Consider the following 17,275-nt stretch of genomic DNA (forward strand, 5'->3'; position numbering starts at 1 on the left):
CACAGGACCTTGTCCAGGTGGGTCTTGAATATCTCCAGAGAAGGAGACTCCACAACCTCCCTGGGCAGCCTGTTCCAGTGCTCCGTCACCCTCAGAGGGAAGAAGTTCTTCCTCGTGTTCAGACGGAACTTCCTGTGCTCCTGTTTGTGCCCATTGCCGCTTGTCCTGTCTCTGGGCACCACTGAAAAGAGTTTGGCCCCATCCTCCTGACAGCCACCCTTGAGATATTTATAAGCATTTATTAGGTCCCCTCGCAGCCTTCTCTTCTCCAGGCTGAACAAGCCCAGCTCCCTCAGCCTCTCCTTGTAGGAGAGATGCTCCAGTCCCCTCACCATCCTTGTAGCCCTCCGCTGGACTCTCTCCAGCAGCTCCTCAAGATGTCCCTGGCATCTTCCCCAGCGTCAGGGGAATTTTGGACTAGATGGTCTTTAAATGTCCCTCCTAACCCAAATCATTCTGTGATTCCTGTGGCTCTGCAGCTACAGTTGGTACCCAGAGCCACGAACCAAAGTCCTCCTTTGCAGCTGTGAGTTTCTCTTTTTGTCAACAAGCTGGAAACCACATCAAGTGATCTGTGTCTGCAGCTGGGCATTGGCAGCCTTCCTGCATTGGGGCTTAGCGCTGTGGGGAACCAGATGAGTTACCTTGTGCTAGTCAGCTGGAGAGAGGATGAAGATGTTTTCAGGGTGTGTTTGCTTTTCTCCAGGCCCTGGGATCCTGACCTGCCCGACGACGTGGAAGAGATGAAGCTGATACTTCATATGTGGGTGGCTCTCTTCTACAGCAAACCCAGCAAGCTCCTGAGCAGCACGAGGAAGGTGGTGGAGCACAGCAACCCCAAGAAGTATGTCTCAATAACCAGCACTGGGGACTTTCTTGAGCTGAGTGATGATGGCGAGGACAGTTTTGGCTTGGAGACGTGCCCTGCGGACTCTCACTCAGACCCTGACCAGACTCCCAGCAGCTCTCTGGATCGCAGCACACGTTGGCAGGGACCCTTCCGCCCAGAGGAGAATGCTGCAGACTCTCAGACTGATGCTGATGGGACTCCTGGTGTTGTCGATAGCACGGTATCGTCTTCTTCAGGGGAGCTGCCCTACGGGGAGGAGGAGCCTTCCTCCACAAGCTGTTCCGAAAGCCTTTCCCTCATTGAACATGCGGATGAGAGCCTGGCTGTGAAAAACAGGCATCCAGTGTTTGCTCCTGAGGAGCGTGCGCATGACGTCTCGACCGTCACTGTGGTAAGGGCGTGGGGTCTGGGTGATACAAGTCTGCAGGACACACAGTGCATTTTGCACTTACTGGAGTAGGATCTGCTGAGAGGACTGGAGCAGATGTCCTTGTGGGCTCTCTTAGAGCTAGGTAGTGGGGGGCCCCAAAGCAGGACAGAGAAACGTCCCCCAGCATTTAGCTGCCCCAAGTGATTGCCACGCAGCCATGCTCAGAGTTGCCATAAAAAAGAAGCTTACAGGCCTCAGTCCGGGTTTGGGTGTCCTCTTGGACTGAGCTGGCACTCCTGGGCTCTGGCACGAGCCGTATCTCACAGAATCACAGAATGGTCGGGGTTGGAAGGGACCTCTGTGGGTCATCTAGTCCAACCCTCCTGCCGAAGCAGGGTCACCTACAGCAGGCTGCACAGGACCTTGTCCAGGCGGGTCTTGAATATCTCTAGAGAAGGAGACTCCACAACCTCCCTGGGCAGCCTGGTCCAGGGCTCCGTCACCCTCAGAGGGAAGAAGTTCTTCCTCGGGTTCAGACGGAACTTCCTGTGCCTCAGTTTGTGCCCGTTGCCCCTTGTCCTGTCACTGGGCACCACTGAAAAGAGCTTGGCCCCATCCTCCTGACACCCACCCTGCAGATATTTAGAAGCATTTATTAGGTCCCCTCGCAGCCTTCTCTTCTTCAGGCTGAACAAGCCCAGCTCCCTCAGCCTCTCCTCGTAGGGGAGATGCTCCAGTCCCCTCATCATCCCTGTAGCCCTCCGCTGGACTCTCTCCAGTAGCACTTCATCTTTCTTGAAGTGGGGAGCCCAGAACTGGACACAGTACTCCAGATGAGGCCTCACCAGGGCAGTGTAGAGGGGGAAGAAGAACCTCCCTCGTCCTGCTGGCCACACTCTTCTTGATGCACCCCAGGATCCCATTGGCTTTCTTGGCAGCCAGGGCACACTGCTGGCTCATGGTTAACCTGTCATCCACCAGGACACCCAGGTCCCTCTCCGCAGAGCTGCTCTCCAGCAGGTCCACCCCAAGCCTGTACTGGTGCATGGGGTTGTTCCTCCCCAGGTGCAGGACCCTGCATTTGCCTTTAAATTTGCCTTGGACATCTAACCCTGTCCAAGGGAGCAGGGCCTTGACATGGATGCTTTCCATGGAGGAGGAATCCCAAAGAATCAGAGCACTGAAAGTGTCAAGCTCAGCGTCTGTCCCAGGTTTCGGCTGCGAGCGGTGCGAGCCTGGACGAGGTCTCTGCGCTTAACTGAGGGAGGAGAGGAACCACAAATGCCCCAGACTGACTCCCCAAAGCCTGCCTGTCTCCTGTGGGCAGCTGCGTTTGTCTGCCCATGGTGGCAGCAGCCCAGACGTGTCACGGGATGCGGCACAGCCTTTCCTCCGCTGGTTTGGGAGAGCTGAGGTTTGCTGCATCTAGAGGTTTCCCCCACAGAGACAGGAGTGCAGTGCTTTGCAACATTTTCCTCGCCCCTCTGGTGAAGTTAGTTAATACTCCATTCTGGGTAGGGTTTTTAAAATTATTTTTTACAGTTTCTACAATCTGTCAGTGGTCAGGAGAAGAGCTGCTTGGGTAAATATAAAACATGGGTGCCTGCTGACATTTTTCAAGCCTGAATTCTTGAACTAAAAGAATTCCTTTAAAACTTCTGCTCCAAACAAACAGAATAACACAATCACAGAATGTTCGGGGTTGGAAGGGACCTCTGTGATTCTTCTAGTCCAAACCCCCTGCCGAAGCAGGGTCACCCAGAGCAGGCTGCACAGGACCTTGTCCAGGCGGGTCTTGAACATCTCCAGAGAAGGAGACTCCACAGCCCCTCTGGGCAGCCTGGGCCAGGGCTCCGTCACCCTCAGAGGGAAGAAGTTCTTCCTCATGTTCAGCTGGAACTTCCTGTGCTTCAGTTTGTGCCCGTTGCCCCTTGTCCTGTCGCTGGGCACCACTGAAAAGAGCTTGGCCCCATCCTCCTGACCCCCACCCTGCAGATATTTAGAGGCATTTCGAAGGTCCCCTCTGAGCCTTCTCTTCTCCAGGCTGAACAAGCCCAGCTCCCTCAGCCTCTCCTTGTAGGAGAGATGCTTCAGTCCCCTCACCATCCTCGTAGCCCTCCGCTGGACTCTCTCCAGTAGCTCCTCATCTTTCTTGAATGGGGAGCCCAGAACTGGACCCAGCACTGCAGATGGGGCCTCACCAGGGCAGAGCAGAGGGGAAGGAGAACCTCCCTCGACCTGCTGGCCACACTGTTCCTGATGCCTCCCAGGATCCCATTAGTTTTCTTGGCAGCCAGGGAGCTGCCATAAGGCTGCAGCTGTTTGGCACGAAGGAAAAAATATCCTGGTGTTTTTTACCACCTGCTTTTAGTGCTGTAGAGCAGGCAGAAGTGTTCTGCGAGGCAGTGCGGGCTCGCTGTCCGTAGTGTCCGTATGGCTTGCTTGGACAGATAAACTCAGTAGAGATAAGAGGGTGCTGCTACGTGCATTACCTCTGGGCACTGGCTGATGGCCCCTGCACAGTCTGGCCTATTTTTAAGCCATTTCATGGTGTAAAGTAGGTAGAAAGTTCAAAAGCTTTCCCTGGCTGTCAGTGGGACTCTGCTTGCCATCTGCAGCGGGGGTGGTGGTGGCCCCACACCAGGTAAGGATTCAACCTGCACTCATTTTAGAGTCAAAATCAAACTGATCTCCCCAGTTGCTGTTGGGATGGTTGTGCTTGCAAAGTTTGAGCGTTTAAAATATCCATGTCCTCCTGCAGAAGCGTCTCAGCTCCTGCGTTTGCCTCACTTGAAGATAAACCTCTGGACTGTGTTGTTTCAGGAGGAGCTGCCCAAGGAGGGACTGCCGGACGCTACGATCGCCCCCAGCCCTTCTGATGAGCTCGGCGACGCTGGCAAGCCCCGAGCTGCGCCGGGCAGGGAAAACCCGGGCAGCCAAGCCCCGAATTCCAGTACAGCTCCCTGGAGAGATGCCCCATGCGTGCTGCATGGATGTGGAGAGCAGCAGGAGAGCGGGTGGGCAGCAGGGTCGGGGGGTGGCCCCGGCCCTCCCGACGACAGGCAGAGCATGGGAGACACTGGACGCTGTGCGGAGGTTGAGGATGGCAGCTGGGCCCCCAGCGACGGGCCACAACGTGGCTGTGGTTCAGTGCCCTCAGAAGCAAATCCCGAAAGTGCAAAACCCGATGGAGTCAGTGAGGAAGGGAGGGAATCAGAAGACCCTTTCGGACATCCAGAAGAGCAGGAGGAAGAGGTGGAGAAGGGACAAAAAGAGAAAGAGGACTCTGAATATGAAAGCATGGTTCTGAGGCCTGTTGATTTAGCATTTTCTGAAAGCGGTGATGCCAACATGGAGCATGAACACGGTGAGCAGAAGCGAGTGAATTCGGCATGTCCGAAGGACTTTGGCATTCCTGGAGAGGACCCTGTACCCAGCCCCGCTGCCTTAGCATCCCCCTGCCCAGGCAGATCAACACCAGTGCTGTCAGAAGGGACTGGGACTGAGACTGGCCCTCAAGGGCTTCCTGGTGAGATGGCACCAAGCCTGGACATGCTGCGGGAGCCCTGGCAGGCTCTGGCCGCCCCAGATGCAGAGGGAAACGGTGCTGGTTTGGCACACGCAGGCAGTCCAGCCGACACAGGGTCACCCAGCGACAGCGGCTTGATGCTGCCGTTGCCGTCTGGTCCGAGCCTTGTCTGTGGGGCGCAGCCAGACGGCATCACAGGCGACGTGGGACGCGGCGGAGAGACGCTCGGGGATGGCTTGGAGCAGAAAGACGAGGATCGCGCGCCCTCTGCAGAAACGCCGGCGCCTGCCGGGAGCGAAGCTGCTGGCCCAGCTGGCCTCGAGTCGTCATGCGGCCAGGGACTGTCACCGACTTTGTCCCCTGACTCCAGCTCTGTCTGCCTCGCATCTCCTGATGGAGCAACAGACCCGGGGGCCGCTCCCGAGGAGCAGGAGGGCATGGCAAGCATCCAGTCTTCATCCCAGGGCGACCTGGGAGGGAGCAGCTGCCTTTCCCGAAGGTGTGGAGGCGACGTTTATGCCGACCTCACTTTTCTGAGCACTGGTGAATCAAACCAAGAAGGGAACAAGGTTTTGGTGGAAGAACAGCCTAGCAGCCCTTCTGCCAACCACACAGACGTGCTGGATGAGTCCTCGGGAGCGGGTGATGGGCAGGGCTTTGCCTTCGACTGTACGGCCTTAGCAGGTGACTCTGAAGCTGGGGAGAGCGATGCTGTGTGCCTCAGCGCAGAGAAGTCCCCCGGGAGCGACAAAACTAACACAGTGATGGTGGCTAACGCACCGCAGGAGCCGGAGACCCCTCTTCATCACCTCCTGCAATCAGAGCCCTCCTCCTCGGTGGCACAGGAGGTGTCTGCCATGAAGGAGCATCCCGAGCAGCAGCAGAGCTCCCCAGACAGCCTGTCCCCGCCTGCCCACGCAGGCTCGGCTCCTGCATCTCCCCCCCAGCAGGACCCTCTCCCCCGTGGCGGAGACGCAGACCCCCCCCACCACTTGTTAGAGCGGAGCGAGCAGGGTCCAGCCCTGTGCCCAAACGGGAAGCCCTGCGAGCAGGTAGGTGCTGCAGCAGTGAGTGTGGCTGCTGAGAGGCTGGATGGCTCCTTAAAGCCCAGATGTGCAGAAGAGGTGAAAAAAGACACGGGTCCGTGCCATGCAGAGCCAGCGGCGAGCTCCCCCGCAGATGTGCTTGTGCCAGGTGACGCGGGATCGATGCCTTCTCCTCCTCTGCATGGTCACAAGGCAGGTCTGCACGGTGCCGAGCCGGACTCGGTCCTCAGTGTGCACCCCGAGACGCTCTCTCCTGGCACGAGTCTGGCTCCGGATGGTGACCCGTGGTCCTGCTGCGTGGGCACCTGCTCTGGGTGTGCCAGCCCTGGGGACCAAGCAGCAGATGTGGTAGGGAGCCGTGAGGAGGAACCCGTCCTGCCTGAGGGTTCAGGAGGAAGCAGTGTTCCTCTTGCCAGTCCTGCGTCGTCTTCAGCAGGGGAGTTGCTCCTGCCGCCGTGTGAGCCCCAGTCTGTGTGCAGCCGGGGTGAGCACGAGGACGAGGGATCCGATACGTTTGCTGATCTGCATCGTGCCGGTGTGGAGGTGGGAGAGGGAGAAATCCCCACTCTCCCCTTCCCCATGTCACCTTTACATGCACACAGGGGGCTCTCTGGAGAAAGCCTGGAGCTTAGCGACGCTGAGGATATTTCAGACGTGCTCCCGAGGGCAGAGAAGCTCTGCAACAAAGACAGACACACGGGCTTGACCTTTGAAGATCTGTCTGAGTCTTTTTCCAGCGACTCAGACCAGGAGTGTTTTGGGGGGACTTCACAGTCCCTGCTTATGGCCAGAGGTTCCTACAGCGTGAGATCCATGGATGCCGCAGGCACGAGGACTCGCTGCGACTCCTCCTCCGTCAGCTCGGTGCACACGGAGGGGAGCAGCAAGGACTGGGGCTCGGAGCGGGGCTGGTTCTGGCCTGAGCGTGGCTGGCCGATCGGCCCGGGGGAATCTGGCAGCGGTCACGTTCCACCGTATGTCAGTATTAGGGACAGCCAGGGGATCGCCAAGGACTACCAGAACTTCATGGTCACCAAAAGGTACCAGGAGAGGATGGGAAATTTGCAGCTTTCGAAGAGGCGCAGCCGCTGTGCTGGGCAGTCTCATTTGTTGAGGTCACTGAGAGGGACTTGGAGGGGTTTTGAGGAAATCACACAGCACACTTTGAACATGGAGTGTCTCCGTTTCCACTATAAGCTAAAACAAATCCTAAGGAGTGGGAAACCACCCTTTTCTACCTCCAAAAGCATCTTTCCAAAAGACTTTTTTCCCCAGGTGATGTCCGAGACATTGCCTGTGCAAGAAGCTCCTGTCCCACCCTCCCCACGGAGCAGGAGCCCTTTGCAGGTGACGATCCTGCCCTCGGACACGTGGCTGAGCGGGCTCGGCTGCCACCGGCGAAGAGACTGGCGCAGGGACCCATGTACCCCATGGCGGGACACCCTCTGCGATGAGAGGAGCAGAACCAGATCCCGAACCGCCAGCTGGGGCTGCGCGGCTCCCTTCCACCTCAGCAAGCTCAAATACGATAATAAGCTAAAGGACTCGCGGGGGGACATCGGCATCATCCTCGACGAGTACGCTGAGCTCAACAGGGTGATGCTGAGCAGGGCTGATGTGGGGACCGAGGGCCAAGGGCCGGTCCCGGCGCATGGGGACGCTGCGAGGGAGCGGTCGTGCGCGTCCCTCCCCGGGAGGATGGCCGCCTTCGAGGAGATGATCCCAGACCTGTGCAGCACGCTGCGTTTCCACCTGCGCAGCGTGGCCAAGGAGGCCTGCGGCCGCGCCGGCATGTTCTACCTGGTGGAGACGGGCAAGGACCCTTTCTTTGCAAGAGTGAAGGTAATGGCAGGTCCTGTGGCCCTGGACAGGGATGGGTGGCTCCGGGGTGAGAGCTGAGGGTGGCGGCAGCAGGCACAGGGCAGGCTTGCTCAACCCGGCATGGATAGTGTCCCATTCTATGCTTACAAATATCTGAAGGGTGGGTGTCAGGAGGATGGGGCCAAGCTCTTTGCAGTGGTGCCCAGCGACAGGACAAGGGGCAATGGGCACAAACTGAAGCACAGGAAGTTCCAGCTGAACATGAGGAAGAACTTCTTCCCTCTGAGGGTGACGGAGCCCTGGCCCAGGCTGCCCAGGGAGGTTGTGGAGTCTCCTTCTCTGGAGACATTCAAGACCCGCCTGGACAAGGTGCTGTGCAGCCTGCTGTAGGTGACCCTGCTTCGGCAGGGGGGTTGGACTAGATGACCCTCAGAGGTCCCTTCCAACCCCTACTATTCTGTGATTCTGTGATTCCCTTGAGCCAGGAGCAGCCTCTGCCATTTCACCTCGGCTCCCAGCGCCAGACATTAGAAACACAGAATTGTTTAGGTTGGAAAAGACCTTTAAGACCATTGAGTCCAACCATTAACCTAACACTGCCAAGCCCACCACTAAACCACGTCCCTAAGTGCTGTGTCTACACTGCTTTTAAATACCTCCAGGGATGGGGACTCCACCACTTCCCTGGGCAGCCTGTTCCCGTGCTGGACAACACTTGCGGTGAAGAAATTTTTCCTAATATCTGATCTAAACCTCCCCTGGCGCAACTTGAGGCCGTTTCACAGAATCACAGAATGGTAGGGGTTGGAAGGGACCTCTGTGGGTCACCCAGTCCCTCCCCCTGCCAAAGCAGGGTCACCTACAGCAGGCTGCACAGCACTGCGTCCAGGTGGGTCTTGAATATCTCCAGAGGAGACTATAACCTCCCTGGGCAGCCTGGGCCAGGGCTCTGTCACCCTCAGAGGGAAGAAGTTCTTCCTCATGTTCAGCTGGAACTTCCTGTGCTTCAGTTTGTGCCCGTTGCCCCTTGTCCTGTCGCTGGGCACCACTGAAAAGAGTCTGGCCCCATCCTCCTGACCCCCACCCTGCAGATATTTAGAGGCATTTCTAAGGTCCCCTCTCGGCCTTCTCTTTTACAGGCTGAACAAGCCCAGCTCCCTCAGCCTTTCCTCGTAGGAGAGATGCTCCAAGTCCCCTCATCATCCTCGTAGTCCTCTGCTGGACTCTCTCCAGTAGCTCCTCATTTTTCTTGAAGTGGGGAGCCCAGAACTGGACGCAGGACTCCAGATGGGGCCTCACCAGGGCATAGCAGAGGGGGAGGAGAACCTCCCTCGCCCTGCTGCCCACACTCCTCGTGATGCACCCCAGGATCCCATTGGCCTTCTTGGCACCCAGGGCACACTGCTGGCTCATGGTCAGCTTGTCGTCCACCAGGACACCCAGGTTCCTCTCTGCAGAGCTGCTCTCCAGCAGATCAGCCCCAGTCTGTACTGGTGCATGGGGTTGTTCCTCCCCAGGTGCAGGACCCTGCACTTGCCCTTGTTGAACCTCATCGTGCTATCACTTGAACATCCCCCCGGCCAAAAGGAGCTCATGCAGGAGCAGCCCAAACTCAGCCCCCCCCCCCAAAGAGGCTTTTGCTTGAGCTCTCGTTAAAGGGTTGGAAACTCAGGGAGTGACATTGCATGGGAAGATTTGCTGCTCCAAAATAGCAAAGAGGCCCAGTGCGTGGTACGGCGAGATGCTCGAGGGGGTTTTCTAAAAGCTTTTCGCTGCTGCTTCCCCCTGGCCTGGAGCACACGGTGCCTTTGACGCCACGGTGTGCCTGGTTGGGGTCACTGTCTCGTTCCTCTCTCCTTGCCCCCAGACACGCGTGTGCCGGGAGCGTGGCACCGCTGTTGTGAAGATATTCCCCGTGCAAACCTGATGCCCTTTCTGTTTCAGACCTTGCTGAAGAAAGACGGCCGCGTGGAGATCGAACCTCGGAGCTTCTGCGAAGCGAAACGCAGCCCGGACGCTGACAGGCTGCTCGTCGTCATCAGGAACGAGGACATTGCCTCGCACATCCACAACGTAAGGCCTGAGTCCATCCTTTTTTTCTGCCTGCACCGTTTTTGAATATCAGGATCCATTTTAAAGTGTTTTTTTTTTAATTTTACACTATATATAGCGGCAGATTTAATTCTCAGTCTCTGCAGATACACTGTTCTCTCCACTGAAAGAACAGTGCTTTGTGAAGAGCTGTTAAAAACCAATTTGAAAAACATGAAACCTGTCAGTTCTATTTTGTTCTGTCTCCATTTTTGGTTGCTGGATGACATCACTAGGAGTAGCCCAGCTCAAAGGAGTCAGGCTGGGCTTATCTTGTGTAACAGAGCAGTTCAGCCAGCTTTGGCTCGTGGGCTCCAGTGAATATTGCAGCAGACACCCACCTGTAACTCCGTGTATTGCTGTCCACGGCTTTGGGGTCAAGCTGTGGAGACCCGAGCGTCGAGGTGATGCAGAAGAGGACAGGGTGGGCTCCTGGGCTCTCCTGGGAGCGGGTGAGAGGTGCAAACGCTGCTGAAACACAGCTGCGTGCGCAAAAGCGTCTCTGCCTCGAGCAGGTCCCGTGCTTGCTGACGCTAAAGCACTGTCCGAACGTGGCGTTCGCCGGAGTGGACAGCCCCGAAGACGTAACGGGTCGCACGTACCAGGAGCTGTTTCATACCGGCGGCTTCGTGGTGTCGGACGGCGAGGTGCTGGAAACGGTGACGCTGGGTGAGTCTCGCTGCGGCCTCTCGCGTGGATGCGAACGCGCAGCGGCGGCTCCCGGCCTTGTCCGCTGGTTTGCCGACACCTTCCATAAAATTTGCTGTCGGTGTCCTCCGCTCCTGGCTGTGGCAGGGGCAATTCTTTCCCTCTGTTCGACACCTCAGACCCCATCTGGATTGTGGGTCCGGGTCAGGGCTTTCAGAAACATCTACATACAGCGAGGGCCACCAAGGTGGTCAGGGCCTGGAGCAGGGGTTGCACAAGGACGTTTGGCCTGGAGAAGGGAGGGCAAAGCGGAGACCTTGTTGCCGTCTTCAGCTCCTTGGTAGGAAGGGGCAGAGAAAATGGAGCCACACTCCTGGAGATGCGCAGTGATAGGACAAGAGGTGACGGGGACGAGTTGCACTTATCCCTTCTAGGTAGTAGGGTGAAAAAATTCACAGCAAATGTGTGCATATGCAAGGACAGGATCCCAACTCAAGTTGTGAGTCTCCATCCTTGGAGATACTCAAACCTCCCCTAGCCAAAGCCCTCAGCAACCTCAGGTGGCCCAGCTCTGAGCAGGGTTGGGCCAGGGACCCTCAGGCTTCTCTTCCACCCTGGGTTACCCTCCAGCTCTTGCTCTCTCCCCAGGCCAGCTGAAAGAGGTGGCGAAGGTGCTGGAGAAGCTGAACAGAAGCGGGAGGTGGAAGTGGCTCCTTCACTACAAGGAGAGCAAGAAGCTCAGAGAAGATGTCAGGTAACGGCTCTGGGGTGGCAGCTCCCTCGACCCTGCTGTCCTTGTCACCGCAGCGAGGATGTACCCACCGTGGTGGAGTGTGCTGTCCCATTCAGTGACGTCGGTGCAGGGACACAGGGCGAATGAGGTGCCTCTGGTTGGGTTTTGGCCCCTTACAAGATGAATTTGAAGATTTTTCTTAGAATCATGGAATCATTAAGGTTGGAGAAGACCTGCAAGATCAGCAAGTCCAACCATCCAGCCAACCCCACCATGCCTGCTAAACCATGTCCCCAAGTGCCACATCCACACGGTTTTTGAACCCCTCCAGCGATGGGGACTCCCCCACCACGCTGGGCAGCCTGGTCCAATGTCTGACCACTCTTTCAGTGAAGAAATTTTCCCCAATATCCAATCTAAACCTCCCCTGACGCAGCTTGAGGCCATTGCCTCTCGTCCTGTCGCTGGTTACTGGGGAGAAGAGACCAGTCAGCACCTCACTGCACCCTCCTGTCAGGGAGCTGCAGAGAGCGAGAAGGTCTCCCCTCAGCCTCCTCTTCTCCAGACTAAACAGCCCCAGCTCCCTCAGCCGCTCCTCATGGGACTTGTTCTCCAGCCCCCTCCCCAGCCTCGCTGCCCTTCTCTGGCCACGCTCCAGCCCCTCCATGTCCTGCTGGGAGTGAGGGGCCCAAAGCTGAGCACAGCACTCGAGGTGCGGCCTCACCAGTGCCAAGCACAGGGGCCCGATCCCTGCCCTGCTCCCACTGGCCACCCCATTGCTGACCCAAGCCAGGATGGCGTTGGCCTTCTTGGCCACCTGGGCACACTGCTGGCTCCTGCTCAGCCGGCTGCCGACCAGCACCCTCAGGGCCTTTTCCGCCCGGCAGCTCTCCAGCCGCTCCTCCCCAGGCCTGGAGCGTTGCGTGGGGTTGGTGTGACCCAAGGGCAGGACCCGGCACTTGGCCTTGTTGAACCTCATACAGTTGGCCTCAGCCCATCGATGCAGCCTGTCCAGACCCCTCTGCAGAGCCTTCCTACCCTTGAGCAGATCAACACTCCTTCCCAGTGTGGTGTCATCTGCAAACTGACTGAGGGAGCACTCAATCCCCTCATCCAGACCATTGATAGAGCTGTCAAACAAGACCGGACCCAACACTGAGCCCTGGGGACACCACAGGTGACCGGCCGCCAGCTGGGTTTAACTCCATTCCCCACCGCTCTCTGGTCTCTGCCATCCAGACGGTTTTGTTTAAATAAGGACTTTTTTTATCAGTGAGAGACCGAGTGCCTCAAGTCTGGAATCGCCAGAGGTCGGCATTTGTGCGCTGGCAAGTAAAGTGTGGTAGATTTTTTAATACCCATATGAGATGGAGCAGCAGGACATGGGACCTGGAGAGGATCAGATGGCCTGAAACGCTGCGTCTTGCACGTGATCCCGGATGAGGCAGAGCTGTGGCAGCTGCTTCTCGCACCCCGCCGTGTCTCCATAAGGCAGTTCCCCGCTCCCCTTGGCAGAGACGCCCTCTGCGAGCGTCACAGCCTGCGAGGGGCTTGAGGAAAGGCACAAATTCCTTTTGAGGAGCTGCACGCTCCGAAAGCTGCCTCTGCAAACTGAGCTCCCTTTCCACCAGCTCGCCCCAGCTATCGTGCACATCCCCCCCTGGGATCTTAGGGTACCTTCCTCAGCCTCCCTCTGCCCCTCCATCTCTTCATTCTTTCTTCTTCTGTCTCATCACGTGTGATGAGGAGCTCTGGAGTTTACAATGTGTGAGAGGAACCGGGGTGTTGTCAGGGCTGTGTAAAATCAAACCCTGCTGGGAAAAGCAGAACTTCTGTTGCTATTTCCTACTTATTTTAGGTTATTTGCAACAATGTGTGTTTAAATGATGCCATTTGAAAAAGAGAAGTAAGATGGCAAATACTATAGGTCGGAATGTCCTGCTTTGGTCGTGTTCAAGGTCAGAGGGGGATGTTTCTGTCGGGCAGGTGGCCTTTCTTAGGGCCGGACCGCGGGCCGGAAAGGCCGGCTTTCCTTAACGACCCGCAGACAAAGAGGAAAGCGGCCTGTTCTGTCTGAGCAGAAAACACAGCAATAAATGGGGAGAAATCTCAGATCCTCTCCACACGCAGCCCTTATGGTGAGAGCACAGAGTAATCCTGCTGAAGGCCTCCAGCAGGGAGGTGTCACAGAAGCTCAGGCTCGGGTATTTCTTCGCGGCCTGGGAGATCAGGACTGGACTTTATCAGCGGATGCTGCTGTGGAGCGAGTGTTTTCCTTGCGCACGTAGCATCTCTTGACTCCTTTGGGGTGGGATAATGAGCCGTGGTCTGTTGGAGCTGCTTGGAGCAAGGGGTCGTTTTGTTTTCCTGCTGCGTGCGCGGTCCGTGCAGTGACGCTCGCTCCTATGAACTCCACATAGTGCAGGGATGGAAGCGTAAAAGCACACATGGGTGACAGGGTGACCATGAGCCAGCAGTGTGCCCTGGGTGCCAAGAAGGCCAATGGCATCCTGGGGTGCATCAAGAGGAGTGTGGCCAGCAGGTTGAGGGAGGTTCTCCTTCCCCTCTGCTCTGCCCTAGTGAGGCCCCATCTGCAGTACTATGTCTAGTTCTGGGCTCCCCAGTTCAAGAAAGATGAGGAGCTACTGGGGAGAGTCCAGCAGAGGGCTGCGAGGATGGTGAGGGGACTGGAGCATCTCTCCTACGAGGAGAGGCTGAGGGAGCTGGGCTTGTTCAGCCTGGAGAAGAGAAGGCTGAGAGGGGACCTCAGAAATGCCTCTAAATATCTGCAGGGTGGGTGTCAGGAGGATGGGGCCAGACTCTTTTCAGTGGTGCCCAGCGACAGGACAAGGGGCAACGGGAACAAACAGGAGCAGAGGAAGCTCCAGCTGAACATGAGGAAGAACTTCTTCCCTCTGAGGGTGACGGAGCCCTGGCCCAGGCTGCCTGAAGGGGCTGTGGAGTCTCCTTCTCTGGAGATATTCAAGACCTGCCTGGACAAGGTCCTGTGCAGCCTGCTGTAGGTGACCCTGCTTCGGCAGGGGGTTGGACTGGGTGACCCCCAGAGGTCCCTTCCAACCCCAACCATTCTGTGAGGCTGGAAAAAAGAGACATGGGGGGAAGGCAGGTCCCATCATCCCTGCTTATTCCCAGGCAGGCGAGAGAGGGGTGAAGCCCCTCGCCACTTCACCTTGCCCCTCTCCCGGCAGGGTGGACGCCCGCAAGAAGCACTTAATCCTCAAGTCGTGCCAAGGAGCCGGTCTCGTCGAGGTGCTGCACTACCACGCCTGCGACGCCGGGTCGTCCCCCAGATCCGAGTGCGTCAGGTGCTTGTTGAACCTGCAGGTGCAGCACGCCAGCGCCCGCTTCGCCGTGTATCTCACAGGTAAGGACGGGCTCGGGGCGCTGCCCCGCGCCGCTGCCCTCGACCCCACGACCAAAGTCTTAAGCGGGGCTGGGAGACGATGGAGGAGGGACAAAAAACACCCCCTTTTGCTCCCATTTCTGCCAGTCATGCATAAGGTGGGAGCTGATTCAATGAGGTAAAAATCAAAATGAACAGATTTGTGGAGGTCTGCTAAATTCTGGATGTTTTTCGAGCCTGCGGCTGGCGTTGCATCACGCTCTGATTCTGGCCTCGCGGGGCCGAGGCTGCTTGCAGAGCGGCGCCGTTAATCTGACGTTTGCGAAACGGAACAACTGCAGTGGGATCCGGGGATATTTTCCGTAGCTCTCGGAACAGCCTCCTGCGCTTGTTTGACTGCTCCTCCCTTTGCAGAGAAGCCCGGCAGCAGCAGGGAGGTCCTTGAAAGCAAAGGAATCCTCGTGGCCGACGTCGCGACCTTCCTGGGGACGGTGCAGAAAGCGGCTGCCCCGTTTAGAAGAAGCTACTGGTAAGGGGGGGGAGGTCAGGATTGTCCCCTTCTTCCCCAAAAGTCTGGGAGCAGCTGCTGGGTTGGTGGCATGGGGGTCCAGCTGGAGGATCTGCTCCCGCTCTGGGGACCTAATATATACTTACAAATATCTGCAGGGTGGGTGTCAGGAGAAAGGGGCCAAGCTCTTTCCAGTGGTGCCCAGCAACAGGACAAGGGGCAATGGGCACAAACTGAAGCACAGGAAGCTCCAGCTGAACCCGAGGAAGAACTTCTTCCCTCTGAGGGTGCCGGAGCCCTGGCCCAGGCTGCCCAGGGAGGCTGTGGAGTCTCCTTCTCTGGAGATATTCCAGCCCCGGCTGGACGCGGTGCTGTGCAGCCTGCTCTGGGTGACCCTGCTTCGGCAGGGGGGTTGGGCTGGGTGACCCACAGAGGTCCCTTCCAACCCCGAACATTCTGTGATTCTGTGCACTCGGGGCCAACTCCTGAATCATAGAATCACGGAGTTATTAAGGTTGGAAAAGACCTCTCAGATCACCAAGTCCAACCATCACCCCAACCCCACCATGCCTGCTAAACCATGTCCCCAAGTGCCACATCTACATGTTTTTTCAACCCCTCCAGGGATGGGGACTCCCCCACTGCCCTGGGCAGCCTGGGCCAATGCCTGACCACTCTCTCAGTGAAGACATTTTTCCCAGTATCCAACCTAGACCTCCCCTGACACTTCAGGCCATGGCCTCTTGTCCTGTCGCTGGTTACCTGGGAGAAGAGACCTTCCCCTGCCTCACTGTCCCCTCCTTTCAGGGAGCTGCAGAGAGCGAGAAGGTCTCCCCTCAGCCTCCTCTTCTCCAGCCTGAGCAGCCCCAGCTCCCTCAGCTGCTCCTCACAGGACTTGTTCTCCAGCCGTAGCTGGGAGGGCCGGTGCTGGGCAGAGCCGTGCACGGGGAAGACGCCAGCCCTTGTCCCCGGGAAGCTCTGCCAGATGCCGGCACTGCCCGGAGCGAGGCGAGCGGAGCCGTAACCTGTGCCCTGTCTCCGTGTTGCAGGTGACGCAGCGACGCCGCATCACGACTCCTTCCCGGGCCCCGGTCTGGGCATCCCGCTCCTCCCCGGCGTCGCGGTGGGCTGCACACAGGAGAAGCAGCGGGGGAAGGTTGGCTCTAGTTCTGTATATAGAAATTATTTAAAGATCGTTAACGCAAATCGTCCCAGGGATTTACTCCCTGCCTTCGAGTTTCTTATAGGACAGAGGTTATTTTAATGTTACACGGTTTAAATTATTGGAATGTTTTCAGGTGAGTAGTGAAGCTGACATTGGAAGAAATAGGAAAATCTAAAAAAAGCCGTTTACTTGAAAAACGAGGAGGGATGCAAGTCCCCCATCATAAATGCATTTTCCACATGGCCGTTGCTGTACAGCCCGCACACGAGACGCACGCGTTGCCGCTGGGGTGGGCGCGCAGTGGGGAGGGCCCTTGGGGACCCTCGCGGCGGCGGGCCCGCGGCCGCCCGCACTACGCCGACGTCTCACGTGTTGCCTCTCGGTACCGTTTCACTGCTGGGACTGGGGCGCGTTCCAGTTCTGTAAATAGCCGGACCACAGGACGCGGGAACAAAAAAGCTCTTATTTATGGTAGCGAGGAAGAAAAACACCACCTTAAACACTTTGTAAAATACCCTCCTTATGGATGTGGAGGACAGGGTTGTCCTTTTTTTTTTTTTAATAAAAGAATGCAAGAACGTTATCTACAGGCTGACTTTGTCTGAAGTTTGAGTAATAAAATCTAAAAATGAAGTTTCACGCACACCCAGCCTCTCCCAGCAGCAGGGTCGGAGGACAGCAGCTCCCCGGCTTCACTTCCCCCCGCGTCAGGCCTGTCGTGTTCGTGGTGAGCACTGAAGCAGCTCCAGAGAGGAAGCAGAAGGCGAGGGAGAGCTTCCCCAGCCCCCACCACGCACCTCGCTCCCGCGTTTCCTGCACCAGGCTCCCGGGGGGAGGAAGTGCCAAAAGCCCCGGGGAGGGCGGAAGAACAGGGCAGCCGCAGCCAGGTTCAGCGCCGCAGTGTGAATGAGATGTCGTGGAAGACCTCCTTCCTCTTCATCATGGCACGAGAATCACAGAACGGTGGGGGTTGGAAGGGACCTCTGAGGATCCCCCAGTCCAACCCCCCTGCCCAAGCAGGGTCACCCAGAGCAGGCTGCACAGCACTGCATCCAGGCGGGTCTGGAATATCTCCAGAGAAGGAGAATCCGCAACCTCCCTGGGCAGCCTTTTCCAGGGCTCTGTCACCCTCAGAGGGAAGAAGTTCTTC

The 17,275-nt window shown here is 57.4% G+C and overlaps 1 protein-coding gene across 3 annotated transcripts in view; it reads left to right on the forward strand.

The window, feature by feature from the left end:
* Positions 1-16,708, forward strand: part of TASOR2 (transcription activation suppressor family member 2) — a 53,918-nt gene extending 37,210 nt beyond the window's left edge. For 2 of the 3 annotated variants that reach the window (XM_075428569.1, XM_075428571.1), the window contains 8 exons: positions 707-1,241; positions 4,044-7,637; positions 9,561-9,689; positions 10,223-10,376; positions 11,004-11,109; positions 14,298-14,473; positions 14,867-14,981; positions 16,010-16,708. In XM_075428569.1, coding sequence (XP_075284684.1) covers positions 707-1,241; positions 4,044-7,637; positions 9,561-9,689; positions 10,223-10,376; positions 11,004-11,109; positions 14,298-14,473; positions 14,867-14,981; positions 16,010-16,013 — 4,813 coding nt within the window. In that variant the 3' untranslated portion in view covers positions 16,014-16,708. Of the gene's footprint in view, positions 1-706; positions 1,242-4,043; positions 7,638-9,560; positions 9,690-10,222; positions 10,377-11,003; positions 11,110-14,297; positions 14,474-14,866; positions 14,986-16,009 lie in introns of those variants that run through there. The other variant, XM_075428570.1, reaches the window with a different exon arrangement.
* Positions 16,709-17,275: the final 567 nt, after the last annotated feature.

This window comes from Opisthocomus hoazin, chromosome 8 (assembly GCF_030867145.1).
Source record: "Opisthocomus hoazin isolate bOpiHoa1 chromosome 8, bOpiHoa1.hap1, whole genome shotgun sequence".
Taxonomy (NCBI): domain Eukaryota; kingdom Metazoa; phylum Chordata; class Aves; order Opisthocomiformes; family Opisthocomidae; genus Opisthocomus; species Opisthocomus hoazin.